The sequence below is a fragment of the Theobroma cacao genome, chromosome 3 (assembly GCF_000208745.1).
Source record: "Theobroma cacao cultivar B97-61/B2 chromosome 3, Criollo_cocoa_genome_V2, whole genome shotgun sequence".
Taxonomy (NCBI): Eukaryota; Viridiplantae; Streptophyta; class Magnoliopsida; order Malvales; family Malvaceae; genus Theobroma; species Theobroma cacao.
Window position 1 is genome coordinate 28,946,210 of NC_030852.1, and position 27,795 is coordinate 28,974,004.

Here is a 27,795-nt window from a genome sequence, read left to right on the forward strand (position 1 = left end):
TCCGAGATAGTGACTAGATCATTACGCTTTTTGTGCGAGTCGAAACTTACCTACAAAGAATTTCCATTACTTTTAGGACCGTTATAGTTACGACCGTGGTCCACCGGGGCTTTCATTCAAAACTTATAACACTTCTCCTTTTAACTTTCCAGCACTGGGCAGGTGTCAGGCTCTATACATCGTGTTACCACTTTACCACTTTGCAGAGTCCTGTGTTTTGTCAAGTTGATCGGCCGCATAGTCCACATCGAAGAGAATTAAGTCAAAAAATAAAATGAAGAGTCGAGTCCCGCTGAATAAACTTGTAACACTTCCCAGGATGATAATGAATAGGCAAAGCTACGATTGCACCAGTACTTTAAATCACTAAGCAAAGATATATATTGGACTTTGACGCCAAGAAAATTACATCACATAAAGCTTAATCTTGCTTCCTCACAGCATTCAGGCTGGCTGTACAGCTGAAATTCTATTACTGCTTGATTAGAAGTTCAAATAACTAAATTACAAAGTTCCAAATCCTACACCTTGGATGTTAAATTCCTGAACTGTTTCATCACAGAGCACATTACAGCATTAAACCTCCAAAGAGGGGCCTGCAGAAACAATACCAAAGAGCTCCATGCTATGAACAAAATACTATCCACCAGAAGGTAGAGGGAAATTGTGGTATTGACAATGTATTATTTTGCAGTGGTACGTAATATGCCAATAACAATGGGTGAAAGCTACAAGCAAGGGGCTGACTCATCAGAACATAATGAACAGATTCTCAAAATTTGAGACGGTCTTTTTCTTTTTTCAGAAATTGAATAAGAAGAACGGGAAGGACAATATCCAACATACACGCTATGAACAAAGATACATATTGGCAATGGCAAAACAAATAAGTACACTCACATGCAGATCAAACCGAGCACGAAGCTGAGAATCTTACAGCAGCAAATTGGTTGCTAGGATCATCTTTAGACCACTCAAGCAGCCGTCCATTCTGGAAAACAGAAAGTTTACCTCTGTTTAGTATCTCCTGCCCAAACCTGTTTATACATATTGAAATTGTATAACTTGTGCATTAAACACGTAAGCTGGCATTTTAAGCCACTCCCTCTGCCAAAGTGTTTGTGTCAAGAGTAATGATGCATTTTAATAGTGAAAATTCCTAGCATTTTAACACTCATCGAACAGGCAAAAATAGGTCTTAGCAAATATGATGAGCATATCAGACATCCAAAGATGGATTGAGTTCAGCTCCAGGATCCCCTTGTCATACCCAGTAGTTAAAAGTTAGTATTTCAGATACTGGTGCCTAACCCCACACCAACTACCAATTTGACAAGTCCCTTTTAATTGAGTGTTGAGCCTAGAGTTGAAGAATGCCCAAACAAATGAATATTAAGAAACTTTAGAATGTAGCTTACTTGAAAATCTACTCATGGGACCTTCGCCGTTTATTGACATCGGTACAAGTCGTCTTTCATGGCCTAATGATAAAATTTCTTGCATCCTTTCTGGCCAATCAGAATTCAACCTCCTAGCAAAGTCCTCCACTTCCCTAGAAGGTATAATTAAACAAATCAACACATAAATAAATTAATAAATGGATCTGAATGCAGATATAAAAGCCTACACAGAGGATGCTGACGTTGTCTGAACAAGCTGCAATATTCAACCTAAAGCTCAGCAATAAACCTCACTCTTCATCCACAAAAAAATTAGTATATACTCTTGAAGAAACAAATGAGTGCTCCACCTACTTCAGGTTCAATAAAATCTAAAAGCAAGACAAACATCCAACAAACCTGTCAAGTTCCTCCTTCATTGCGGGATCAATATCATCGTCAATATCAGCATCATCAAACTCCATCTTAGGTGAAAAAATGACAGCTGAAGAATCTTGCAACTTTGAAGTTTTACTACGAGTAGGCACCAAAATATTATCAATGTTGCCTTGATTGCAAGCAGCAGGAGCAGCATCCAACTCCTAATTCAAACATATATTTATTTTTAAAAGGAAGAGAGAGAGAGAGAGAGAGAGAGAGAGAGAGAGAGCAGAAATCAGCAAAGAAGAAACCATCATGTTTCTCTCTTGAGAATAAAACAATAGTTAAGACAGTAAATGTGTGTTTATTGAGATTATGATTACAGCCCACAGGTGAGCGCAAGTGCAGGCCTTGAATGCATGAACACATGCATGTTTCATATGCACAAACACATGAATGTTCACATGAGCCCACACAGAGGGGAAGGAAGGGAGAGTGCCAACCTTATTATAGTTTACATCAACACTATCTGAAGAGTGCTTTAGTTGCTCTTTTCTTCTCCTATTTTTCTTTTTATTCTTGGTAGTCCTAACTCCCTTTGAGTCTGAAAAGCAGAATAGATAGTTAATTTTGTACAAAGAGAGTGTATTGCAGCATGTGCATGCATTGCTTGGAACATGAAGTATTACAAAGATCAATGCAGTTAATGAAGCATCTATCATTACCATAACTTCAAGATATATCATTTCTGGAACAGAAAGAAAGCTCAAAGAGCACAAACTGACATTCACAGGCCCGCACCCATAACATCAAGGTGATCTTAAAGGCAAGCAACACTACATAATTTATCAGCTATGGCTTCTAAGCCTAAGGAAACTGAAAATCAATGAACATTTAGATAGATGGCAATTATGTTAGAATTCTATGCCAGGTTCAAAAGGATGCAGGAGAACAATTATAAAGTATACCTTGATCTCCTCCATTTATAAAAGACAAGAGATCATCTACTGAGCGTTCATCCACACGCTCCTCCTCAACTTCAACATTCTGAAACATACAAAAATATTCATTTGCTCTGGCAACTATGTATGTGCAGGTTCAAATGTTTCAACAGTAAAGAGTTGTAGAAAATATTTTTTATAAGCAATCTGAAATTGCATACGTCAACAAACTCAAAAAAGGGCAACCAAGTGTACTTTAGCATCAATAAAACTTAGCAAAAGTAACCACCTTCAGTTTCTCTCTCTCTTTTAATTCCTTCCTTTTTCTGGCATACAATCGGTTTAAAAGCCGGATACGTGGATCATCGGTAATATTTCTGAGGGGTTCCAACTTTTCCTCCTGGGATGACCAAATCTACATCATAAACAACAAATACAGACCAATGATTCAACAAATTTTTTACTTCTTGCTAGCCACACACACCTCTGTGAGGTCATCAGGTAAATGGAATGTTTCCCGTATCTCCTCCGGAGTTTTTCCTTCAATTATTCGAGCAAGTGCACGGCTTGTTAGGTCAACTAAAGGCTTCAATTGCAGGCTGTCGGCTGCAGATGTCAATTCACACAATCTTTTTGTATCCATTCTAACAAACTTCTCATTAAAAGTTTTGCGCTCCTACACATAAAAAGGGAAAAAAATCAAATAAAGTCCACAACAGCTCAGACTGCTTATATTCTGGTTAACCACAAGAGTATAAATCCATAACAAATGCAGGACAGAACTTTTATCCGAAAGTCAAGAGAAACCACTGGAAAACATAAAAACACATATCAAACCTTATTAGAGTGACCTGGTACTTGATGAAAGCGACAATAATCAAGTATTAAGCCCAAAATAGCAGGATTCACCCGCTGTGGAAGTGATATAGCATAGTTTTTGGAAGAACCCATGCCTGTTTGAAGAATTTCTCGGCATATCATGGGGCAAAACATGGCAACCTCCTCTTCCACTTGCTGGATTGAACCATCAGTAGTTTGTAGCCAAATGTAGGACTTCATCTTAAGCACAAGAACCACGACAAAAAGCAAGTAAGAATGGAGATGATATAGATGGTAATTGCAACAAAATACATAAATTCATATATAAAACTACATAAATACATATATAATAAGAATGGACCCTAACGAGTAATGAACAGTTGAAGTGGACAAAAACTGTTCATAGCTAACAGGTAAGCTAACTGGCATCTCTTTAATCCGTTTATAAGCAGTGGGGAAATAGCATAATGGGTTAAAAGATCCAAAAGCAACCATAAAACAAACCTCCGGTTTGACCACAGCCATAACACCTTCTGACATCTGATGATGATTCCACAAATTAGTTGTTGAAAAACTTGTGCAATTCCAGATGTTTGCACCTCCAGATTCAGAAAGAAGGAGACAATACAGAAAACGATGGCTTTGTCTTATTCAAACGGTTAACTTTGTTAGGTGGATACAAACTCTTCATCAATGCTTCCCAATCTGACACACCATGAAATCCTAATAGAATGGGCAACAGCATTCTTATGACTGAAGCTTCCACAGATCTTCGTGTCTTACTAGAGGAAAAGCATAAAGATAAGGACAATGCACCACCAGACACTATGCCTGAATTTTCTCAAATAAAATCCAATGTCAGCATATACTTAAGAGATGACCCAAAGTTGAAAACTTGAATAATTGATTGAGTGGTTTAGGCCTCCAGAAACTGCTAGAAGTCGAAACAAAAGGGATTCGTCTTCATATTTCCGGAATCCGTTGCATAGTTAGATTGGCAATTTGACATGTACGTCATCTACACTTGAGACAGAAAACGAACAATTTTTCTTCTTTCTAGTATCTTGAAATGTTGTCTAAAACAAAACATAGTTTCATAACTGACATTCAGAACCCCAATTCCTAATCTACCAAGGACTTAACCACAGCTGAGCCTCAAGTAAAAACATTGATCAACAAGTTCTCAAATTTGACTAAAAGCTACGGAATTTGTTAAGCCTGGGAAATATTTTTAATCAAAATTAGCTACCTTAATTAATTGGGGAATTTAAGTTCAAAAATAAAGAAATTAATGCAAGTTGAAAGAGGGAGAGAGGCAAACAGTGTACCTTGAAGAGAAGAGAGAAAGATATGGAAGCCAAAAGGGGGAGACAAAGACAAAGACAAAGGAAGAACAGTTGCGAGGGTTTTTGGAAAACAAAAAAAAAAAAAAGGAGTTCCACTGTTTCTGTTTTCTGTCTTTCGTTGTTGTTGGTACTACGAATTTGGTGGGCTGTTGAGTCGTGCACGTGACTTTATCTCCACCGCACGTGGTGGTCGTTACGGTTTGGATGGAAGTTGGCATGGGCGGGTAGACTTTGCGACTTTTGGACTCCTCGGTCTCAGCTCTCTCAGGCTCAGCTGGGGAAAAGGCTTTTAGATTTGGGCTTTGGTCTTTGGGCTTTTTTGTACCGTGAAGAACACAAGCAAGTCCATCAAAGTTTTTCTTTTAATAAAAACACCCACGAAACTTTTTTGTTTTTGCTGACTTTGGCAATTTTGCCAGGCTCAAGGGTGCCAATAGATAAGTTGGGTATGGAACTAATTAAAAATATATTTGTATTTCTTTTTACCCATCGTAATGCATAATGCATGTTTCTCTCCTGATTTGAACCTTTCCACGACCAACTTATGATCATTTGAACTCAACTTGATTGATAAAAAAAATCAATAACAAGTGAAAAACACTTTATGTGTTGTATTTTTTATGTAAAAAACCCTATCATGTCTATTGCATGGGTTAACTAAACTTGGGCACCTCTTTAGCCTCTTCCTCTCTATTTTCTTATTTAAAATTTTTTTAAATTAATATTGCAATCAAGAAGAGAAAAGTTTAAGTTGACATTAGCAGGAGTATCGGAGCATTTGGCTCATTAACATTTTTATCAAATTCATTAGCAGATAATGGAGTAATTAACAATAGTTAATAATCCAATTAATATTGGAACTTAACAATGACCGTCGCCATTTTTCGGTGGTTAGCTCTGTTTGTCCTGTTTGGAATTTAGAGTCATCAATTGAAACGGATTCCTTCCCTACAAATATAGCCAAACCAAAATCCATCTACTCATATGACAAATCAAAAAACACAATGGAGTAATAAATATCAGCGGGATGATGTTCAGCTAAAACGCAGCCGTTTATGATGAATTTGGAAAGCTACTTGTAGGGTCCGAAGATAAAGGAACTGCTTCCGTGGCAAAACAAAGACTTCATGTCTCACTGTCTAAAAACCGTAACCCACAATAACTTTTACTCTTTGCTGTTTTGTACTTGAAATCTCTGTCTTTAGAAACGTTACTACTCTTCTGGGGATTTCTTGGAATTTGTGAACGTTCCATTATCGTAGACAGACAAAGGGAGTGTGCTACACTGCAGTGTCTTTTGAAACATGTGGCTGTTTAGCAGAAAAGGGCCATCTGGTTTCTCATCATCGTCCACTGCAGAGGAAGTTACACAAGGAATTGATGGCACTGGTCTCACTGCCATTGTTACAGGTCTTTCCATATCTGGGTTGGTTTGTTTTTTCTTGAATTTTGTACCCAATGAGATCTCATATGAATTTTTTGACATGTACTTGTTCGTGTATTATGTCATATCTCCATCTTCAATGCAGTATGTGAATTAAGACTTGTAACGTGGGATATTGTATGTCTCCATTCGGTGATTTCCTGTAGGTTCTCGGATGATATTGATTGAATTCTGATTCATCTTCCTTGGAAGCTTTTGGCATTTTGGTCGTTTGCATATTTGATGTTGATAGAGAACAAGGAGACGTAGAAAACTAATATGATTTTTGTTAGCCACAGCCTATTTTGTATTGGTTTGTGTCTTTGTCTTTGGGCTTCCTTTCGGATTCCTACATGAACACTGAAACGGATCGAGTTGGGGGGGCATTGATTTTATTAGCAATAAACAAATGGAAAATATTCCTCTTTTCTTATTATTCTACGTCAGTATGTTATTAGTCAATGATGTCATGTAGTGTGGTCCAATAACTACACTGGGGGAAATCGCCATTAGGGACATCTGTCAGATGAATTTGGTGTTGGCTGTGCCTTCCGCTTTGAAAATATCCCCTTCCCATTTTCAAACCCTGCAATCTCGATTGAAAGTGACATCCAATGCCTGTCTTTGCCATGCTGCCCAGAGATTTTACCAGCTAAGTTCACTGGCATCTACAGAGTACGGATATAAATAATGAAAGAACGTATAAAGACAATAATTTGATCCTCGTTAATATGTTTGTTTGTCTAGTATTTGAAAATATTACTGTTATGACAGCACATCAATGTATTAGGGATGTACCAGAAGGATTTTTGGGTCTACATTTCTCAAACTTTGGGAACAGCCTAATTGAGTGCTACTTCTTTTTGTAATCTTGGTTGGGTACGTAAGCATATATGAAACCCTTGCCATTTAGATTTGAAGATCGAAACAATGCTTTGGTTTGTTGGGCATGTTCCATGATTTATTGCTCTTGGCATTGAATTGGGAGGTACTCAACTGTGTACACGTTGCAACTAAGTCGTTTTCTATGTCTTTTAACTAGCATATTTTCTCTTTCACGGTCAACATGATTATAGGAGCATCCAGTGGTATTGGCACTGAAACTACACGTGTTCTTGCACTGCGTGGTGTTCATGTAATTATGGGAGTCAGAAATATGGCTGCTGGTAAAGATGTCAAAGAAGCAATTGTCAAGGAAATTCCAACAGCTAAGGTTGATGCGATGGAATTGGACCTCAGTTCAATGGCATCTGTGAAGAAATTTGCATCAGATTTCAGCTCCTCGGGTCGTCCACTAAATCTCCTTATGTAAGCAAACTACAATAGTGGGAAGCCTTTTAAATCATCATTTTCCAGCCAGAGTGGTTCAAGTATAATAGTCATTTCTCTGAGCATGAGTGTGTTATTTGCATTGCCAATCTCCAACTTCTGTCTGCTAAGCCATTTACACATGATTATACAATTTCCTGACATAGTATCTTTTCAGGCGTGCTAAGCACAAGGCAGTCACACAACAAGGGATTAATTTTGTCTTTCTTTGTTTTCAGTAATAATGCAGGAATTATGGCAACTCCTTTCATGCTTTCGAAGGATAACATAGAACTACAGTTTGCAACTAACCACATAGGTATGTTAGCATAAAATTGATCTGAATGGCATTCATTTAAAACAACAATTACAATCTCCATTTTTTTGGTCACATTTTGAAGCATCAACAGACAACTGTATAATGGAAATTGGGTGTTCTCTGATTGTATTTATTGCTCCTTAAGTTTTGGGGAAGCAGCCCATCTTCATAGTGATTGTGAAATCAGAACATCTGGGGATCAAGATGGTTTTTGCCATCTCAACAATGCTGTCAAAACTCTAAATCTACATAGCTTGTCTGCTACCACGCCAATTGCTATCTGCTTTTCCTGTTGTGTAGAGTTTGGTTATGGAAAGAGGGGTAAAAAAAAAAAGAAACAGAGAACTAGGGCATATTTTGCTGTTTCTCAGATCCATCAGCAGAGCAGTCTCCTAAACTTTTGAATGCTCTCCACAGGTCATTTTCTTTTGACAAATCTCTTGCTGGACACTATGAAGAAAACTGCACGTGCAAGTAAAAGAGAAGGAAGAATTATAAATGTCTCATCAGTCGCTCACCATTACACATATAAGGAAGGAATTCGTTTTGACAAGATTAATGATAAATCAGGGTAACACCATACACCCTCTTTGATTGCATTTGGTTATGCTCTTACGACTCTTCAATAATTAGCAATCCAGAGGAAAAACGAACTTTCATATGTCTTCTTTAGAACGATACATGTTTGTTCTGGAGTAAGTTGTTGCTAATTGTCTCTTAAACTTCTTGTTGGCAACATTGTTTTTTTCTGTAATGACAAGTTGCCAGGAATTTTCAACACTTTGACATGCTAACTATTGCTTTAGATAACAATTATTTAATGCTTCTTATAATGACACCCAATATCAAAGTCGGTTAGCAGTTACTCGTTTGACATTAAGGCATCTTAAACGTGAAATGTGTTTATGCCAATTCTAAGATACTGTCACTTTGCTGTTATCTTTGATTTGGATGCCTATTACTGTAACTGTGCACAACTATTTGCAAGATGAAGCAGTTGTTCCATTCAGCAGAATAATTTAGTTTTCATCGTCTGTTTCGATTTGCTAATATACAGGTACAGCAGTTTTGCCGCATATGGCCAATCAAAGCTTGCTAATGTTCTACATGCTAATGAATTAGCTAGACGCCTAAAGGTATGTGATCTTCTTTTCCATGGCATTGGATGGGAAGTTTTATCATTGGTAAAATTGCTAGTGTTGCTGGTGAGTGGACACTTCTTAATCAATGCAAATTTATTATGACCTCCAGTTCTTTAATTGCGAAAATTTTGTCAATTTCATATCTTGACTTGTGATTTAGCAAGTCTGCCTGTCATGAACTTTTATCCACCACGTCTAGTTGCGATCTCTTTCCTTTTTCAAAGTCCAATTTGAAAGGGCGAACCTTTGGAACTAAATGTGGTAACCTTCTAGTGCCGGGCTCTATTTGATTCAAAGTGGTTTATCAGATATTTGTCTTGTGGACACCTGAATTCTGAGCCCCCTTTCTATTTGGTACATTTGGACGAGGTCAGGAAGTTGAACTTGGACCTAGGCTGTCTATTGCAGGAGTAACAACCAGTAGGCCAAACCTAAGTTGTTGAATTTGAGGCCCTTTTCTTTGTCATTATTTTTCGGCTTTCCTTGTATAGTTGAGCTTCCTTTTGAAACAGATCAATATTATGTTGAGATGTTTGTATATTGTTATAAACCATGTTATCTGCTGGCAGTCTTCTTCATGCTTGGTATGATAATGAGTTCTTGCTAAGCGAATTCTGCATAATGATGTTCATTTGATTGAGCAGGAAGATGGAGTGGATATAACTGCAAATTCACTTCATCCAGGAGCAATTGTCACCAATCTTTTCCGGCATAAGGGCATTGTTGATGGTATTTTTTAGTGTTTGATTTTATGATCTCCTCCCCATTAGAATAATCTCATTGTAGGGAATCTGTTAGTTGAAAGGAATTTCACGTTATTGACATGGTTGTGTAGTGTGCAGCATGCATCTCACAATTTTTTTGGGGCTTGATGCAGGCATTGTTAATATCTTCGGTAGGGTTGCACTTAAAAAAGTCCAGCAGGTAAGCTCTTTTCACATTGCATTGCCAGTCACATTCATCAGCAAATAATTGTAGCAATGCAGGTTTCAGTCAAGCATTTGTATGCTTTCAAAATATTTGATCAACTTTCCTGTTGTATAGTTATTATTATCGTATGATACGTTATACGTATTTTATAATATGAAATGTATCATATGATATAGTTAATACACTTTTTATAAGTTTAAATTTAATTAATTATTAAAAAAAATTTTATTATTAATTTTTTGAGTTAAAACATGAAAAATTATATTTTATGAGTTTTAATATTTAGGTTTTAAACAAAAAAAAAAGTAAAAAAATCTAATTTCCTTTTAATTTTAACATGATAAATGTTTTTTAATTTTTAGCTAATAAATTAATATGGAAAAATATATATTTTATTTAAAAATTTATATTATTGAGAAATATGTTGAAAGTTTAAATTAAAAATATAATTATCTTTTTAATTTATGTCCTATAATCTTCAATTCTATTAAAAATATAATATTTTTTAATTTTTATTTACATGTAAAAATTTATTTATAATTAATTTTAAATTTTTTTTTGTATCTTACGATATAATACTCGATACTAAAAATAAAATTTTAATATACGATATGTATCTCTATTTAACAACTATGTCCTGCAATAAATTGAATGTAGAATTTGAGGTAATCTCCACCTATGCTAGTTGTACAAACTGAAAATAAGATTATAATGCTTTTGTGGCGAAGCTTTGCTTGCCATTATATTTCCAGTTATCTTTTGTTGGGTCAATATATCAGAGTACTAAGCTATTTCATTCTCACTATCATAAAATGTTATGTATATCCTTTATATATATATGATTACCCCTGATTTGTTGCATAATTTGTTAATCTAATTGTGGGGAAATGCACTTAAATATGAAAACCTATTTCTTTTACATGAGAACACAGTTCCAGTTTTTCTGATATGTCCTCTTATCTGATTGTAGGGAGCAGCCACAACATGCTATGTGGCATTGCATCCACAAGTAAAAGGTAAAACTGGTGAATATTTCGAGGACAGTAACATAGGCCAAGCGAGTGCACACGGCAGGAATGTTGAGTTGGCAAAGAAACTCTGGGATTTCAGCATGAAGATGGTTAAATGAGCAAAATAGCTGATACTACCTGCATCTGACCCAAATTTATATACATTCATCTCAAGTAATTACATGCTCTTTCTGCCAAGCTGCTTACAAGGGAAACAGGGTTGAATCAACGCTTACTATTTTGTGGTTGAAGGGCTTGAACTTCTTTTTATTTGACCAACATTTCTATTAAACTTAAAGCCTCTATTTGAGAAAGATGTTCTGGGAACAAGAATTGTTCCTTATACTTGGTACTTTTTGGGCGTCAGCATCACCCTTTCAATATCTGCACTATTTATGACCTATACCTATTTTTCAAACGACATACCAAGTTCTTCATTACCATTTTATTATACTTATATATTCAAAGTTTTATTTGCACAATGGCTTTCTAAAGCTTCTTTCTTTCTAATCTCTAAAGAAGAATATACAAAAATTATCATTGAATGTCAATTAATATAAAAGTTTGTAATTGAGTGAGATATTTAGAATGATTACATAATTTATTTCATAAATATTAAAGTGAACGCAATGAATTATTTTTTCATTCTTTTGATTACGATATATCATTGCTTTTCCACTATTTATAAATATAAACTAACATTTATATTTGCAACCAAAATTTACATGGAAAAATAAAATCAAATAAATTCTGTATAGGACCACCTAATTTGTTACTGTTACACATGCCGATCGGGCAAGCCCACGTGGCAGCACGAACGCCGCCCACCAACTTATAACCGGCTTATGAATTTACAAGCGAACACGAGATGCACTTGTACAACCAAAAGGAAACCCTGGGGATATTTTCGTCAACCTGATTTATAACGGCTCTTTGCCAAAAAGTAGCCGTTGCCGCTTTCCATAAACCTAGATATTCCCTTCAACAAAAAAATAAAATTCTCTAAATCCCAAGGGAAATGAACTTTGCTTTTCTACCCCTCATTGGCATCGCTATATAAACGCATCGATTCGCCCAATCGTCTTCAATCAGCTCTCGCTCTCTAACAAGGCTTCTTTCTCTCGCACTAATTTTCTGTTTCTAACGTTTTTCTATTTGATTTTATTTTGTTAATTTTTTTTTTGTAAGGCTTATGATTTGAATTTTGCAGGTTCTAGGTTGGTATATTATAATATTTTCGATTTGACTTAACGCTTTCTTGCAGGGTCTTTTTGTTTGTTTATTGTTTTTCTTCTCTCTGTATTATATTTGTTTGTGTTTCTGGGTATTTAACATTATGGATGCAGGATCTTTGAATTCTTTTTCAAATTTGAAGGGGCAATCTAGATGCCCACTTCAGGAACAACTTCTGCAGAGAAGGAATTCTAAAGAAAATGTAAATACTCATTCCAAATTTAATTAATTTAATTTTTTTGAATGGCCAAATTTAAATTAATTTAATTGATTGCAAAACTGGGTTTTATTTGTTCTTGATTTATGGTTTATCAATTTGACAAAATGATACTAGTAATTAAATCATGGGTTTCTTGTCTCAAACTTGATTCTAGAAGACAGCTTTTCATTAATAGCTTGAAAAAATTAGATTTTCTAATGACATTCAAATTGAATGCTTTCTTGGTACTGGCAGATGGACAGGTTTATACCAAACCGTTCAGCAATGGACTTTGACTATGCACATTACATGCTGACCGAAGGGAGGAAGGTCAAAGAGAACCAGACAGTGTGCTCACCTGCCAGGGAGGCCTACAGGAAGCAGCTGGCTGAAACCTTGAACATGAATAGGACCCGAATCTTGGCTTTCAAGAACAAGCCACCAACACCTGTTGAGCTCTTCCCTTCAGAGCACTCAACTTCTTCTGTTCACCCTACCAAATCTGCAAAGCCACGAAGACACATCCCACAGGTAAGCATAGCATGCCATGTGCATTTGATTAGTTCAGACATTGAATATTGGTTCCACAGACACTTAAATGTTGTGACTATAATTTGATTCTTCAGAGTTCTGAGAGAACATTGGATGCTCCTGACCTTGTGGACGACTTCTACCTGAATTTATTGGATTGGGGCAGCAGCAATGTTCTAGCAATAGCACTTGGAAACACTGTGTATTTGTGGGATGCTTCAGATAGTTCTACCTCAGAACTTGTTACTGTTGATGATGAAAATGGCCCAGTAACAAGTGTTAGTTGGGCTCCTGATGGTAGGCATATTGCCATTGGCTTGAACAACTCTGAAGTACAGTTATGGGATTCTGCTTCCAACCGACAGGTTTGTTGTTATACGCATCTCTGAAGTTTTTGCAGCTTCTTCTGTTTCATTCTTCCGTCATTTATTCTGACATAGTTCCTTACCTTGTTCCTGCAGCTGCGTACTCTGAGAGGGTGTCACAGGTCAAGAGTGGGTTCACTGGCATGGAATAATCACATTCTTACAACAGGAGGAATTGATGGTCAGATAGTTAACAATGATGTAAGAATTAGATCCCATGTTGTTGAAACCTACAGAGGACACCAGCAAGAGGTTTGCGGTCTCAAATGGTCAGCTTCTGGACAACAACTAGCTAGTGGAGGCAATGATAATCTTGTTCACATATGGGACAGGTCCATGGCATCATCAAATTCACCAACACAATGGCTACACAGGTTGGAGGATCATACTTCTGCAGTCAAAGCCCTTGCCTGGTGCCCTTTCCAGAGCAATTTGCTGGCCACTGGTGGAGGTGGAGGAGATAGAACCATTAAGTTTTGGAACACACATACAGGTGCATGCTTGAATTCGGTGGATACCGGCTCTCAGGTGTGTGCTTTGCTGTGGAACAAGAATGAGAGGGAGCTTCTGAGCTCTCATGGATTCACTCAGAATCAATTAGTTCTTTGGAAATATCCATCAATGGTGAAGATGGCAGAGCTAACTGGTCATACATCTAGAGTTCTTTACATGGCTCAAAGCCCGGACGGTTGCACAGTGGCATCAGCTGCAGGGGATGAGACACTGAGATTCTGGAATGTTTTTGGGGTTCCAGAAGTGGCTAAACCTGCTCCAAAAGCGAACCCAGAACCATTTTCTCAGTTGAACCGTATCCGGTGATAAAGAAGAAGACTAGGAGAACCGATGGTGGTGGATTTCGAGGATTTCCCTTGAGTTTTACACCCTAGCTCTGCCAGTTTGTCCAGTGCTAGTTCCTTCAAAACCAGCAGCAATTTATCCAAGGTACTTTTTGATAGAAGATTGATAACAAGTTTCGAAACGTTTTTACCGAGTGCTTCCCTTATTGGTTCGTGTTTTGTTTTGTGCAGGTGATGGTGCGAATGTTAGTCAAGTTTCACTTCACCCAGGGCAATTGTCGGTCAGCATACAAAGTAGGAAATCAGTGGGTGGAATTATGTGCAAACTGAGAGAGTCTAAGGTTTTGTTGGGTCGGGGTTTTTGGAGATACCTTTTTGATGTTAATCCCCACTTGTATGTTCTTTTCAACTTCATAGTGAAATTTTTTTCCTCACTCCCGTGGACGTAGGCTTTAAAAGCCGAACCACGTAAAATTTTGCATCTTCTTTTTGATTTTATTTTGTTAGTTTACTGTTTATTCTGAATCTTCATATAAAATTGAGATACTTAATTTGATTAGGATTTTTAGGGCTTAAATAGGAGAAATAAGACCCAGGAGAGACAAGAACAAACACCACATGTGATAAGGATTCTAAATCAAATTTCAGTATCAAACTTCCGAATCAGTTTCCGTATTTCTCAACAAAGAAGAGAATGTTTTTTTTTTTCTCTTCTGTTTCTACAACTAATTTAAGCGGCAGAAGAACAATTAAAGCAATCACTTGTCAAAAAGTTTTCTTAAGTTTTCAACTTCACATTTAAGTTGCTCAACTTTTACAAGATATAAAGTTTAGGTTATCATATTCTCTTCTTGTTGGGAGGATCAAAACTTTAAGGCACAATCAATTCACATTTCATCTAACATAAATCTTAAAATTCAAAGATCAAATCTACACTGCTTACTTTTCATAATGTGATCGCAGCATAATTTCAACATATTCATTCAGATAATAAGCATATGGCTCCTAAATCTGTTTCATTCCAATCTTAAAAATCTGTTTTCAATGAACAAAATACATTAGTTCTGTCATTTTAGTAGCATGCTTCGAACATTTAACACCGAAACCTATTTTAATTTACGTTCACTGTTTTTTGAATGAGGTTGAGATCTGAATTAGAAATTATGAAATGCTATGAATGAAATGCTAGATTATGATCAGTTGTGGAAAGTGTACAAGAAAATGATTTATTATTTGTAATCTCTTTCATACTTATCCAATTCATCAGTAGTAGAAGTTTGGACCCATCTAGTGCACGGGTGGTAAACATGTTGTATGGAACTCTGAACAATCGATAGCACCCTGCTATCCCTCTTTCATACGTTAAGATGCATCAACAGAGTTTGAGATGAATTATGAATTCCTTTTGAATAAGTTTTGAAAATATTCATTAATGTTATATAAATGTAAATAATATAAGTTCTAATTTTGAATATCTTTTTAAAGTAAATTTATAAAATTATCATTTATTCTATGTATTATAAATATTTGAATCATTATTTCGATTTAGTTTCTCAATTGAACTATAATATTACTTGTTGAAAATCCTTCGAACATACGAATAGTCGTTGAAAGTATCCCAAATTTTATTTTCAATCTTTCATAATGGCATTAGTTTTGCACAAATAATATTATCCATCAACTTAGTATAGTTTTTATGAACTTTTCAATTAAAGTCCTAACTTTCAACTTCTGTCTAGATGATTAAACACTTGATATCCCTATGCGCCTATGTACAGTGGACACCACGATAATAAGAAATTTAACCCCCTAAAATTACCATTTACTTGTCACAACAAGTTTAAATTAATTTGTAAGAAAAAAAAAAAATCAGTCTTGAGTTAGCGCAACAGAACTAACAGCTTTAACTGTTTGGAGATTCCGACCGTAAACCCAATCGAACACTTCCAAACTTATCCATTGACTTACCAAACAGAAAAACAAACAAGGAAAAGAAAACTTGGGACTTACTCCTATTTTTGAGTTGACATTGCTTCTTCTACAAATGTGGTTGTTTAGCAGGAAAGGGGCATCTGGGTTCTCAGCTACTACTACAGCTGAGGAAGCCACTCAAGGAATTGATGGCACTGGCCTAACCGCCATCGTCACAGGTCCTTCTCTTTACTCTATTCTCACCCAAAGAAAACAACAAAAAAGAAGGAAATCCTTTCCACTCCATTTTTTCTGCATTCTGGGTGATGATTAGTTCATGGTTTCCATGCCCAATATAACAATTTTCTGCAATTTGTTTCATTGAAAATGATAATTAGTGCTATATTTGAAAATAATTGCTTGTATTGCATAATTTTTGGAGGTGTCATCTCTAGAATATGAGCAAGAAGGGAAGGAACGTGGGAACACTGCTTTAACCTATGTTTTTGGATTTACTTCGCTGAGCTTGTTGATGTTCACCAAGATAAAGCCATAGTATACTGTGAAAGAAGGATAAAAGTTCTGATAAAAAATAAAGTAGATAGAAAGACGGGTTCATTTGAAAAACGTATAGGTTTCTCATCAGGCAGTAGTTGTTTTTCAGGGGGATCTAGTGGTATTGGCACTGAAACTGCACGTGTTCTTGCGTTGCGCGGTGTCCACGTAGTTATGGGGGTCAGGAATATGACTGCAGGCAGGGGAGTCAAAGAAACAATAGTTCAGCAAAACCCCAATGCAAAAATTGATGCAATGGAGTTAGATCTGAGTTCAATGGCATCAGTAAGGAAATTTGCTGCAGATTTCAAATCCTCGGGTCTTCCGCTCAACATCCTCATGTAAGATAAACTGAGTAAAAGACAACTGACTCGCTCTCTCCCCTGTTTTTGTTTATCTCTTAGCTGTTTAACAAGATATGCCAATGTTTATATCTTCGAACAATATGACTTATTATTAACAGAAATACATTCTTATTTTAACAAGTAACAACGCAGGGATCATGGCGACATCATTCATGCTTTCCAAAGATGGGATAGAATTACAATTCGCGACAAACCACATGGGTAAAGTCGTAAAGACATTGATTTGCGTGGTTTCGTGAAAAGAGACACATAGTATGGTTATATGTCAACTTGGGGAGGCATTCAACCGAGCGTGTATTCTTTCTTACAAGAGTCTGTTTCCTTTAGCAGGACATTTTCTTCTAACAAATCTATTGTTGGAAACCATGAAGAAGACAGCTGATGGAAGTAAGACAGAAGGAAGAATTGTAAATGTCTCATCACGCCGTCACAAATTCTCATATCCAGAAGGGATTCGATTCGACAAAATCAATGATCAATCAGGGTAACACCATCTGTATGCATTCCATAATTAAATCATAACTGAATCACATAATGGAAATGTCTTTACTTCTTTGTGAACTTGACTACAGGTACAACAGTGTATCTGCATATGGTCAGTCAAAGCTTGCCAATGTCTTGCATGCTAATGAACTTGCAAGACGTTTAAAGGTGCCTTGCTTGTTCAGGGATGATTATTACACCAGTGACACTATCTGTTAACAATTTAATACTTATTTTTTTTCCTTGAATTATATAAGTTAATTTTTTTTTATATATTTTTTTCTCTGCTAAAATGGTTGGCTTGGCTGTCTGGTGCATTTGTTCATTCTTGGCCCAATGGGGGGTGTACTAGTTTAAATTATTTTACTCTTTAGCAATGATCTTGGAAACCATATTGGGGACATGATTGTGCTTATACAGTGGAATTTACGATATAAAGAGTACAGGGTTGTTGAATGAGGTCCACTCATTAGTGTTATTACCATGAACCAGCTAGAACTTTTATTCTAACACATGACAGAATTGTCCATGTAGGCACAAGAATGTCAAACTATGGAACTGATTAGAGAAAGTATATGATATTCACGCCAACTGTAAAGTACGGCTATGTTTTGATTGTATGTTCTTTAAACAGGAAGATCAAGTGGCTATAACAGCAAATTCAATTCACCCGGGTGTCATTGCAACCAACCTTTTTCGTCATCTCAGCTTTTTGAGTGGTATTGAATCTCTTTCCGCTTAAATTTCCTCTCGTAACAGAATAATATAAAGATACAGGCTCAAAGTACAGCAACTTCGTGTGGGTAAAGATAATACATGTGTGTAACCAAAATTACTGTAAAAGCATCCTGTCCTTAATGTGATACATTTATAACATGAGAACACCAATGCTCTTCTACATCTACAGTCTCCCTTTTTCATCTCTTATATTATAGGAAAATGACTCTCAAAGAACCACAACTGTTTTTCATTTTTCTCAAACTGGAAGTGTGAAGTCCAGTATAACTGCATAAGCATCCTCAAGGAGCTAGTTGGCAAGTGGTATTATTTCTTGTGCTAATAAATGTTTGGTTTTTCTGGTGAGAGTAGGAGCGCTCAAGCTTTACCGAAAGAGCCAGTATTTCTATAATTGAGATGTTTTGGTTGCAGCTTTCATTTTGATAAATGAACAAAAGGAGACAATTATCTTATTTTCTGGCTCTGTTGCAGGTCTTGTTGGCCTTTTCGGTAAATATGTCATTAAAAATGTAGAGCAGGTATAACCTTTTACTGTTTTTACACCCTATGTTGAAGTTCTGTGGAAAATTATCATGTGTTGGGTTAATTGTTCAATTGAGGTTGTTTCAGGGGGCAGCAACTACATGCTATGTTGCGTTGCATCCACAAGTTAAGGGAAGGACTGGCCTCTACTTTGCAGACTGTAATGTAGCTGAAACAAGCGTACAAGCTAATGATAGTGAGCTGGCGTGGAAACTGTGGGATTTCAGCTTGAGTCTAGTCAATAAGCGTCCTCATACTTGATAGAGATTATGTTCCTTCCATATATTTTTGTTAACAATTTAACAGCTGTTTGTCCTTCTGGAGTCCGGACAGATTCTGCGCCAGACATTCTGTAGAATATACACGATTTGAATCCATTGTTAAGGGTGCAATGTCTTATCCACACAATCCATAGAATCCTCGTGGATTGACTATATTCTCACAGAACTCCAACCTGGAGAATAATAAAGCACATAAACCTGCATAACTGTATAAATGATTTAATCTCTTGGGACATTATTAGTGGGGATTTTTTCCCTTTGAAGAATTGGTCCACATAGAAATGACTCGTTCAACATTTTTCGACACTTCCATTCAAAATATGTTGATGCCAGATGACCAGAGTACTGGAAGATGCAGGACCATGGAATTAGATTTCTTCAATTTTCTGAAGTAGTAATGTACATACAATAAATCAGGTAGAGCAGTACATAACAATTACAATTGAGCTGTGGCATGTACATCACCACTGACGTCGGGCACATGGTCAGCACTCCTGTCACTGCTTCATAACCAAACTTGGAATCCCCCCTTCAGTTCTTCAAAATCTGTACAACTGTGTCAAATCTGCGCAAATAATTGGCCAACTTAGTTCCTCTGTATGATGATCTTAAAGAATATATAATTCTTGCAGCCAAGAAGATTGCCTATACTTGAGTAACTTAATACATCAGATCATCAGAAGCCATCCTTCTCCTGGCAACAAGCTTTTCATCACCACAGTTCAGTTACGCATTAGTTGATTTACACAACTCTGTACAGATCCATGCCGCGTCATGTCAAAACTACTTGCGACAACAATATTCTTATTGGCCAGGAAACTAGCTTCATCTGAATAAATGGCCTACTGAACATCTAACAGGAATCGATTTGTCAATAGCTTTATCATTAAAGATCACAATCCATTAAGCCTGAACTCCAATCCATGGCAAATGACCCATCAGTCACCAGCCACCTCATTTCCCCGCCAACCTTATTACTCAAATCTGTTCTGGTTCCTTATTAAACAATTTGCTTCCTCAGAAGTTAACCAGATGAAAATGAATCCATCCCATCAGACCCAAAAGACATTCTGATAAACCTTGAGATTCACTCTGATCAGTGAGTCTTCAGACTGTATTTAGATAATAACACCAGTTCTGCTGGGTGAAGGAGATCTGGGACTTAGATCCAGGGATGGGCTCATTGTTGCATGATCCTTCAGAAGCTGTCGAGACACTCGATCAGCCAATACAGACTGTCCATCATAAGATTCCCCATGAACTGACCTTCCAATTCCTAGAACATCATTTTCTGATGGCACCAGTTCCGAAAAGATATGAGACCCTGATTGCAATCCCCGGAAAATGTCAGGATTTGAATCATGATAAGAGGAGCCACTGACATACAGACCATTTGAGGGCTTTGGCATGCTTCCAAAACCCTCTTGCAAGTAAGCTGATTGTTTCAGGTAACCAAAAGGTATAGCACCATTGCCACCTGTCAAAGGTGTAGATGAGCCTGAAGTGGTCCGCGGGCTAGATATGGGAGAAGGAGACATTCTTCCATTCAGATGTTGTGGTGACCTTGAATGCAAAAGAGGGCTCCCTATGGGTGAAACGGGGCATGATACATTCCTTGGAATACCAACGTCACTGCATATCAGAGAATTGAAATGTGACCCAGAAGCGTACAATGTTCGTAATTATCATTGTTACTGTTTGTGTTTGTGGGATTATGTGTGGTGTGTGTGTGTGTGTGTGTGAGAGAGAGAGAGAGAGAGAGACAGACCTAGCATGCAATTTTGAAACTCTGGATGAATGAACTGCAAGTTGCTCTGAATCCAAGGAGGAATAATTCCTTGTTTGCCCAATGCCCTGAGATGTCAATAAGTCACAACAACAGTAAAGATTGGTAGTATGTGAAAATTCATAATTTAAACAGGCATAACAAATTCAGGCCAAAAAGACAAACAGGTGAAACAAACCACTTAAAGATCTGCACCAAGACAACCAAACAATAAAAATCAAATGAGAAAGTAAGCAGTAGGTAAACTTGTCTCTGCCAAGGGTCAAGTATTAAAGCTATAATGTGCCTAAGACTTAGAGCAGAGACAGCGGCATTGCTTGCACAAATACTAATCTCATAACATAAGCACGTTTTCTTAGCCACTGCAGTCATTGTCTCTCTATGCCTTACCAGAACAACTTATTCAGATTTTTGGTGTACTCCCAGATGTTTTGCTTATAGGCCCCCTTTACCCTTGCAACTGGTCCACATGAAAGAGTTTTAGAAACATTTATCCCTTTTCCCCTTCAAAAATTCACATGCAAAATGCTGATTGTATAAAGCTCACAAATATATTGGCTATGCCTACACTTTTGTCTGTTGTGAGCCAAAATCCCAGTGAGATTACGGAACCAAAATTAGGCATATCTGCAGGCAATATAATGTTAGTGCAGATCAGATGACAATTTTCAGCTTGTTTCACGTTTATTTGTTTACTTACAGCTGTGAGTGGGTACCAATGATCTGTTAGAACATGGTAACTTAGGCATAGTAAGACCTTGATTTGTTCCTTTGAAATTTTTTTTTCTTTCTTTGGGTTTTGCCCCCCTCTGCACCCCTCTCCAATCACCACAATAAAATAGGAGATCAAAGAAGAAATACACTAAAAAATCAAAACATGACATGTTTCCATTCCAAAGATAAGAAAAAACAAATCTATTTCATGCCTTCACTTTTTCATCCAGTTAATCACGAAGCTTTTGCACATGAAGTAATGAAAAGTTATCATGCATTCAGAATACATTACCCAAGGTAAATAAATGACAGGCTAAGCTCCATTGCAATATGATTTAAGAATGGAAATTACAACAAAGATGATGAGACCCATTTAACATATATTATAGCAATTGATTTCATTGCCTAAATGAACCGCTCATAGTAATTAATGCAACAATATAGGGTATGCTGACATCCTACTTATGGATTAGATAAAGCAATATGAACAAGAAAAATACCAGAGCTTTCACCCCATTTGTAACACCAGGGGTTGGATCTGGAGGCTCAGGATCAGGAATAGGTCTTTCCAAAGGTGCAGCACACTTTACAAATGGGTGATCTAAAAGCTGAACTGCTGTAGGACGATGTAGTGGGTTGCGTTGCAAACATTGCCGCACAAAATCTTTTCCTTCATCTGGGAGGCAATCTGGAATGGGCGGAAGTTCCTTGCTATTCCCAATCTTGAACATAGCAGCAACCTGACATGCAAATATCACACAATAGGAAAAAATAAATAAAAAATTGCATATACAATTAGAATATAAAAACTTTAATTAAGATGTATGCTTGAGAATTTGTAAAAGAAGCTTGTCTTAGAACTCTTATCAAAGGCACAATTAAATAGCTGATAAATTTAAAGTATCCTATCTCGCTTCCTTATAACTGACCCCTTCATATTGACTCCAAGGAGGTTTTGTTGTAGCCATTTCCAAAACAGTGCATCCAAGACTCCATATATCCACAGCAAGGTTGTAACCACTTGTGTTCCTTATAACCTGCGCAAATAATAAAACAGATAATTGAGATACATTATAAAGAAGATTTCACAATGGAAGGAAGCTCAAACCAGATAAATTGTGTCTTTTTCCTCCCTAAAATGTGATGGATTATTGAGAACCAGAAATAAACCTCAAAGCCAAAAGACAAAAGAAGAGGAAAAAGAAGTCTAACCTCAGGTGCCAGCCAGTAAGGGCTTCCTTTAAATGACAATGGACATGACTGCCCAGCAATCTGCAAAGCATATATTACATAAGTAGAGGAAGTAACCTTACAGAACAAAGTCTAATCATTGAATAATAATGCAGTATCAAGTAAGTACATAATTTAATCTTCACAAGCCTGGGCTACCTCCAATTTAATCTGTCTAAGTTCATTCAAAATAAAAATGATTATGCCTACACAGGCTACACTTACATGCTTTGCCATCCCAAAGTCAGCCAACTTAACACGACCATTAGGGTCTACAAGTATGTTTGCTCCTTTAATATCTCTGTACAAGAAATATAGGATAGGAAGATGAACATTATTTTTCTTGATGCAAATGTCAGTAGACAGCTGCCATTAAGTTCATAGCTCTAAATATCAGATTAGAAATAGGTAACTTAACTCACCTATGGACAGTAGACTTAGAGTGTAGGTAGGCAAGCCCAGACAAAATCTGTTGAGTATAACTGCGAATTACTGGTTCTTTAAGCTGTCCATACTCCTGGAGAAGTTTATAAATAGACCCACCAGATACATACTCAAGGTATATATAAAGTCTGTCATCTACCTGTTCAGGAATTCATTCCAAAATTCTGTAAGTAAAGCATAATAATCATTAACCCCTAGTTTTTCTCTTTTACTTTTATTTTTCCGAGAAATTGCTTACCAAGTTATAGTATTTTGCAGTTAGGTAAGTCAAGTGACCATAAATATAGTGCCCAAAAGTTTCCTAACATTATGATTCACTATTTCTCAATAATATAAAGGGCAACTGCTTTGGAAAGAATCCTTTGGTCAATGGAGTTTCTAATTATCTTAATAACAATTTTAAATAACCATAATAGACAAGATTTCAAAACAATAAAACAGATTGTGAGACATTGGACACACCTTTTCAGACCCATAGTATTGCACAATGTTCGGATGCCATAAGCGGCTCAATAAAGAAATTTCCTGTTGGAGCAATAAGAACATGAAATTCTTTCAAAGCTATAACCAAGTTAAAGCATAACGAGGAACACATTTTTGCTTTTGATATCATATGGACAATTGAAAACTTCTTACTCTGATGGAAAAACAACTTACCTGCATCAACTGCTTAGTGCTTTCTTTTGACTTGGCATCATCAGAAAATAATGTAACCTCCTTCATTGCACACATTTCACCACTTTCACTGATGAAGTTACAAAACAAAATCAGACATAACAATACCAATTACTGACAAATGTTTCGAAGCAGCAAACAGGGAGAAATCCTCAGATGCGCACTTTCGTCAATCATGTAAGATATTGCAAGGAGCACATGTAATTGATAAAACAAAATAAACACTGAAACATCAGTCTCGATTACTCAGCCCAAGGATGGACTAGCATAAGGCATAAATCAATGGGCAATAAATGTCAATTTCCCAGCATTAAAGACTTAAGAAAATGAAATTAACAACTATTTCTTTGGGTATTATACCTGTTAAAGCCAACATAAACATGACCAAATGTGCCTCTACCTAGCAGCTTTCCTTTTTTCCACCGTGAGCCAGGGTTTACAGGATTTTCTGCCCTTCCCGGACTTCGTGGCACAGAGGGAGATGTTGCTGCTGAATTTGAATGGGAGAAAGGAGAAGGAGTGGGAATTGTTACAGGAGGAAGGGGCAACCTGTGGCTTTGTTGTTTTCCATCATCATGCCAGCTAGTCTGTGACTCAGTGGCCGTGCCTGCTGATCTAGGATGAATAGGAGTGACAGCACCACTATGAATTCTGGAACTGGGACCAGCACTGGCCATTCTAGGACTTGGATTTGGCGAATACTCAGGGCTGCCCCTACTTTGTTGCCAAAATAGCTGTCCTGACATATCTCCACCCATTGAATTATGCCCAGAATTGTGACCTGAACCAGGACTGGAGCAATGGCCAGATCCAAGTAAAGTGACATCAGTATAAGTCTTTCCTACCCAGAAAGGAGAGTTCATTAATTGTTCTGTGCCAAAAGCTCTCATTGGACTTCTAGAAGGACTTGACATGGAGCTGTCTGGAGCACTGCTAAAAGTACCATGTTGGGGAACCTGTAGATTTGGCACATGATTGCTTATAGGTCTCCTTTTTGGTGATTTTGGTGAGATATTATTACCAAGGGAAATGCTAGTCTGTTTTTTTGCCTCTCTTGAGTTACTTTGGCTGACTGTAGAGGAATGGTCCTTGAGCATCAAACTTCAGACAAAATAGATGTTAAAGATTGTCAGGGATAAGTCTTTCAGCAAACAAATGACAGATGGTAACCAGAAGTAAAATGTGCAATACCATGTTTGTACAAGAATAAACCCACATTGCAAGCACCATGGTTAACTAAAAACAAGAAGGCTCACCTGGAAGGGCTGCTTGCAGCAGTTCTAGTCCCATTGTCATAATCAGTTGCTTGGGGACTACGATGAAGTGAGTCAGTGGGATCATCACTTTCAGCAGAGCACTCACTGGAAACTGAAGCAGTAATGAAATCTCCATCTAGGTCATTACGATTTGGCCTATGACGTATGCATGCAGGTCTTGGAAGAGGCAGAAATAATGATGACTTTGAGCCTTTTTCTTGCCTTGGTTTTGTTGATATGCTAATTCCAGAATCTGTACGACCCACAATTGCAGGGTGCAGATCAGGAAGCGGAAGCGGTTGAGCAAGAGGCCTTTCAGCAAAACTTTGACATCTAGAAACCTGCTTGGAAGGTGAAGGAGACCTTGATACTGCTTGGGATTGAGACCCTTTTTCTGAAATTGTGTCAGTGCAACGTCTTCGTGATACCCCTGATCTACTGTTTGGTTTACCTTCAGATGGAATCTTAAATTTTCGATGTAAAGTATCAATGAAACTTTCCTTACTTGTTTTCTTCTTCACTTCTTTAGACGATGACTTTCCCCACCATGAAGGCATGTTTCTGATTTCTAAGATCTACAGCACTAGTTAGCAAGTTTTTCTAAAGTAAATTCATTTCCAAATGTCATACTACAACTCTAGAGCTTGAGACCAATATAGAATTCAGTTCTTTAATCCAACAATGGATTCAAAGTAGAGAAGCTTCAGCAAATTCTGGATTGTGAGCTGGAATCCTGTGAGCTTCACAACCAACAGCAAATGCTAAAATCTGCAAAAAAGAAAAAGATGAGGGAAGGAGGGACCACATGCTTAGTTTTCCTCAAACACATGCTCAAAAACCAGCAAGATCACAATTATACTCCATACCATACACGAATATACTGCTTTAAGTACTTCGACAAGAAAATATGACATTCCTTTCTTTTGTAGGCAAACAAGTGCATCGGTTTATGTTAATGCATGTTTGTCTATCTTCTAAACCAATAACTTTCGTCACGTGGATTGAGATAACATGTCACTAAGAAACCGCAGTTTCTCAACTTTCTTGATTAGAGGAATCGACTCCATGCCATGCATGCCACTATTATTATAAAGCTGAAACCAGACTTCTTAAACCTCAGTCTCTTCAGCCCTCTGCCTTAAGGGCTTCTCAGATAACCCCTTTAAGTCCCCAAACTACCAGGTTCTAACTGATTCACTTCAACTTCATGGAAAACCCAGAAACAGGACAACATTTGACTTCACCAATGTAAAAAAATCACATAGTTTTTTATAACCATAAACAAACTCGACTTCAATCCCTAGGAGCAACAAACATCTCTCAAAACACATATTACAACCGAAAAAGATATGATTTTGAATCTGAAATTTTTTATTGTTTAGACCGTGAAAGAATACTAAATATTTTTCTTTTCCCTCCCCAAATTTCTCGGAAACCAAACAAAAAGTTACGTTCTTAAAACTGCTGAAAAAGTAACTTCCAACCAACAGATCTACATACAAACTCCCAAAATGATAGAAACAAACGACAACGAACACCGCAATTAACTGATAAACAATAACTAACAAAAATTACTCAACATCAAACGAAACAAAAAAAGGAAACTTACTTCACATGCTTGGAGCTACGAATCTGAGCTCCAACACACTAATAAATTGACGAAAATCGACCGAGAATTTGCTTCAAATCATCCAAGATATCGCCAGCTAAGAAGCAAAAACCCGAACCAAAAACAAACCCTATAAATCTAAATTGAAAGAGAGAGATATTTTAAAGATTATAAATTTTTTTTTTTTTTTGCTTTTGTGAAATTGTGAGAGTCTTGTTAATAGATCGCGTAGAGATAGAGATTGATAGAAATGGAGAGAGAAAGCAAGAGAAAGGATGTCTGAGTTGAGACATGGAGTTGTCTGAACGTTGATTTTAGAATATTAAAAAAAATTAGTACTATTATTATACGATAATAAACTTTGAATATAATAATCATAAAAATAAATAAAAAGCAGGAGCAGCACTGAGCAGTAAATTTCCACGTACAGTTGTTTTTATATTCCTCTTCCCATTAGGATCTGATTCCGCCTTTTAACTTTTTTTTTCTTTTTACAAAAATAATTTTGATTTTTGAAAAATAAATTATAAATTATAAATCTTCCTCTACTTCATTGTTTACGCGAGTTAAATGTGTAGATTAATTTAAATTTATTTTTATGGGGTTGGTGGCTGCAAATTAATTACTCGTCTTGTTTTAAAAAAAAAAGAAATCCTATGTACCATAAAATTTTTAAAATATAATTTTGACACCCAAAGGTCAAATTTTTTTAATTTTAATTTTATAGTATATAGTATTTGTGTGTCTTTTTCTTTCCGCCACCAAATTGTAGCAATTAACGATGCATGGGTTTTGGCATAATTCAAAGCCTTTAATTTTAGACCCGGCTGACTGCAATCAAGCTTTTGACAATAGGGTTCCAAGTCAATTTAATCTACTGAATATGATATTTTTATGGTCCAGTTCTCTATGATTCTTCTGAAAAGACATTTACATATGATATCAATGAAGTAATCAAAAATTATACCCTTCAGCAGCTCTTCAACTCTCTTTCCATCAAAATGCATGCAAAAAAAATATTAAGTCTTCGGCTCTATGATATATTGATGTTTTCATGTCCTATTTTAAGACTTTGATAGAACTTTGAGACTTTCCTAATAGTA

The 27,795-nt window shown here is 36.7% G+C and overlaps 5 protein-coding genes across 14 annotated transcripts; 3 read left to right on the forward strand and 2 right to left on the reverse strand.

Annotated features, from left to right (window-relative positions):
* Positions 321-5,021, reverse strand: LOC18605592 (SKP1-like protein 21). Of its 10 annotated transcripts, none has more exons than XR_001927112.1 (10): positions 4,025-4,060; positions 3,539-3,760; positions 3,186-3,377; positions 2,991-3,101; positions 2,729-2,807; positions 2,264-2,364; positions 1,800-1,981; positions 1,419-1,552; positions 901-991; positions 321-596 (listed from the first exon to the last, which is right to left on the reverse strand). XR_001927112.1 is itself a non-coding variant. In XM_018117516.1 (10 exons), the coding sequence occupies exons 2-10, from the start codon at positions 4,058-4,060 to the stop codon at positions 1,018-1,020; spliced, it is 1,077 nt and encodes a 358-aa protein (XP_017973005.1). In that variant the 5' UTR covers positions 4,061-4,351; positions 4,849-5,021; the 3' UTR covers positions 321-1,017. The 10 variants fall into 10 exon arrangements, 4 of the variants coding, with proteins under 4 accessions (XP_017973005.1, XP_017973006.1, XP_017973007.1 ...); XR_001927113.1 differs by having other exon boundaries at positions 321-728; XR_001927110.1 differs by having other exon boundaries at positions 938-1,037.
* LOC18605593 (short-chain dehydrogenase TIC 32, chloroplastic) lies at positions 6,005-11,421 on the forward strand. Its single transcript, XM_018117530.1, has 8 exons — positions 6,005-6,276; positions 7,366-7,597; positions 7,837-7,916; positions 8,334-8,487; positions 8,974-9,052; positions 9,703-9,787; positions 9,936-9,982; positions 10,959-11,421. The coding sequence occupies exons 1-8, from the start codon at positions 6,171-6,173 to the stop codon at positions 11,115-11,117; spliced, it is 942 nt and encodes a 313-aa protein (XP_017973019.1). The 5' UTR covers positions 6,005-6,170; the 3' UTR covers positions 11,118-11,421.
* LOC18605594 (cell division cycle 20.2, cofactor of APC complex) lies at positions 12,003-14,621 on the forward strand. Its single transcript, XM_007038682.2, has 5 exons — positions 12,003-12,433; positions 12,686-12,961; positions 13,057-13,326; positions 13,423-14,268; positions 14,355-14,621. The coding sequence occupies exons 1-4, from the start codon at positions 12,335-12,337 to the stop codon at positions 14,143-14,145; spliced, it is 1,368 nt and encodes a 455-aa protein (XP_007038744.1). The 5' UTR covers positions 12,003-12,334; the 3' UTR covers positions 14,146-14,268; positions 14,355-14,621.
* On the forward strand, positions 15,994-19,496 carry LOC18605595 (short-chain dehydrogenase TIC 32, chloroplastic). The gene is made up of 8 exons (XM_018117529.1): positions 15,994-16,273; positions 16,699-16,930; positions 17,076-17,155; positions 17,285-17,438; positions 17,527-17,605; positions 18,072-18,156; positions 18,647-18,693; positions 18,785-19,496. The coding sequence occupies exons 1-8, from the start codon at positions 16,168-16,170 to the stop codon at positions 18,956-18,958; spliced, it is 957 nt and encodes a 318-aa protein (XP_017973018.1). The 5' UTR covers positions 15,994-16,167; the 3' UTR covers positions 18,959-19,496.
* LOC18605596 (mitogen-activated protein kinase kinase kinase YODA) lies at positions 19,319-27,011 on the reverse strand. The gene is made up of 12 exons (XM_007038685.2): positions 26,693-27,011; positions 25,084-25,851; positions 24,188-24,928; positions 23,810-23,897; positions 23,615-23,677; positions 23,131-23,291; positions 22,934-23,009; positions 22,691-22,750; positions 22,408-22,515; positions 21,979-22,218; positions 20,747-20,832; positions 19,319-20,610 (listed from the first exon to the last, which is right to left on the reverse strand). Exons 2-12 carry the CDS (start codon positions 25,638-25,640, stop codon positions 20,097-20,099), a joined length of 2,694 nt encoding a protein of 897 aa, XP_007038747.2. The 5' UTR covers positions 25,641-25,851; positions 26,693-27,011; the 3' UTR covers positions 19,319-20,096.

Bases quoted from the DNA above. Each gene is read 5' to 3' on its own strand.
- LOC18605592 (XM_018117516.1), bottom strand. From the start codon at position 4,060: ATGTCAGAAGGTGTTATGGCTGTGGTCAAACCGGAG. The intron at 3,102-3,185 runs GTGTGTGTGGCT...TGGTCATCCCAG, and splicing joins TACCTGATGACCTCACAGAG to GAGGAAAAGTTGGAACCCCT. The intron at 1,038-1,418 runs GTAAGCTACATT...ATGTATAAACAG, and splicing joins TCCCATGAGTAGATTTTCAA to GTTTGGGCAGGAGATACTAA.
- LOC18605593 (XM_018117530.1), top strand. From the start codon at position 6,171: ATGTGGCTGTTTAGCAGAAAAGGGCCATCTGGTTTCTCATCATCGTCC. The intron at 7,598-7,836 runs GTAAGCAAACTA...CTTTGTTTTCAG, and splicing joins CGTCCACTAAATCTCCTTAT to TAATAATGCAGGAATTATGG. The intron at 9,983-10,958 runs GTAAGCTCTTTT...ATCTGATTGTAG, and splicing joins CACTTAAAAAAGTCCAGCAG to GGAGCAGCCACAACATGCTA.
- LOC18605594 (XM_007038682.2), top strand. From the start codon at position 12,335: ATGGATGCAGGATCTTTGAATTCTTTTTCAAATTTGAAGGGGCAATCT. The intron at 12,434-12,685 runs GTAAATACTCAT...TGGTACTGGCAG, and splicing joins GAAGGAATTCTAAAGAAAAT to ATGGACAGGTTTATACCAAA. The intron at 12,962-13,056 runs GTAAGCATAGCA...TTGATTCTTCAG, and splicing joins CACGAAGACACATCCCACAG to AGTTCTGAGAGAACATTGGA.
- LOC18605595 (XM_018117529.1), top strand. From the start codon at position 16,168: ATGTGGTTGTTTAGCAGGAAAGGGGCATCTGGGTTCTCAGCTACTACT. The intron at 16,931-17,075 runs GTAAGATAAACT...TATTTTAACAAG, and splicing joins CTTCCGCTCAACATCCTCAT to TAACAACGCAGGGATCATGG. The intron at 17,606-18,071 runs GTGCCTTGCTTG...TTCTTTAAACAG, and splicing joins AACTTGCAAGACGTTTAAAG to GAAGATCAAGTGGCTATAAC.
- LOC18605596 (XM_007038685.2), bottom strand. From the start codon at position 25,640: ATGCCTTCATGGTGGGGAAAGTCATCGTCTAAAGAAGTGAAGAAGAAA. The intron at 23,898-24,187 runs GTATAATACCCA...TAACTTCATCAG, and splicing joins GTTTATGTTGGCTTTAACAG to TGAAAGTGGTGAAATGTGTG. The intron at 20,611-20,746 runs GTCTGTCTCTCT...TCTGATATGCAG, and splicing joins GTTTCAAAATTGCATGCTAG to TGACGTTGGTATTCCAAGGA.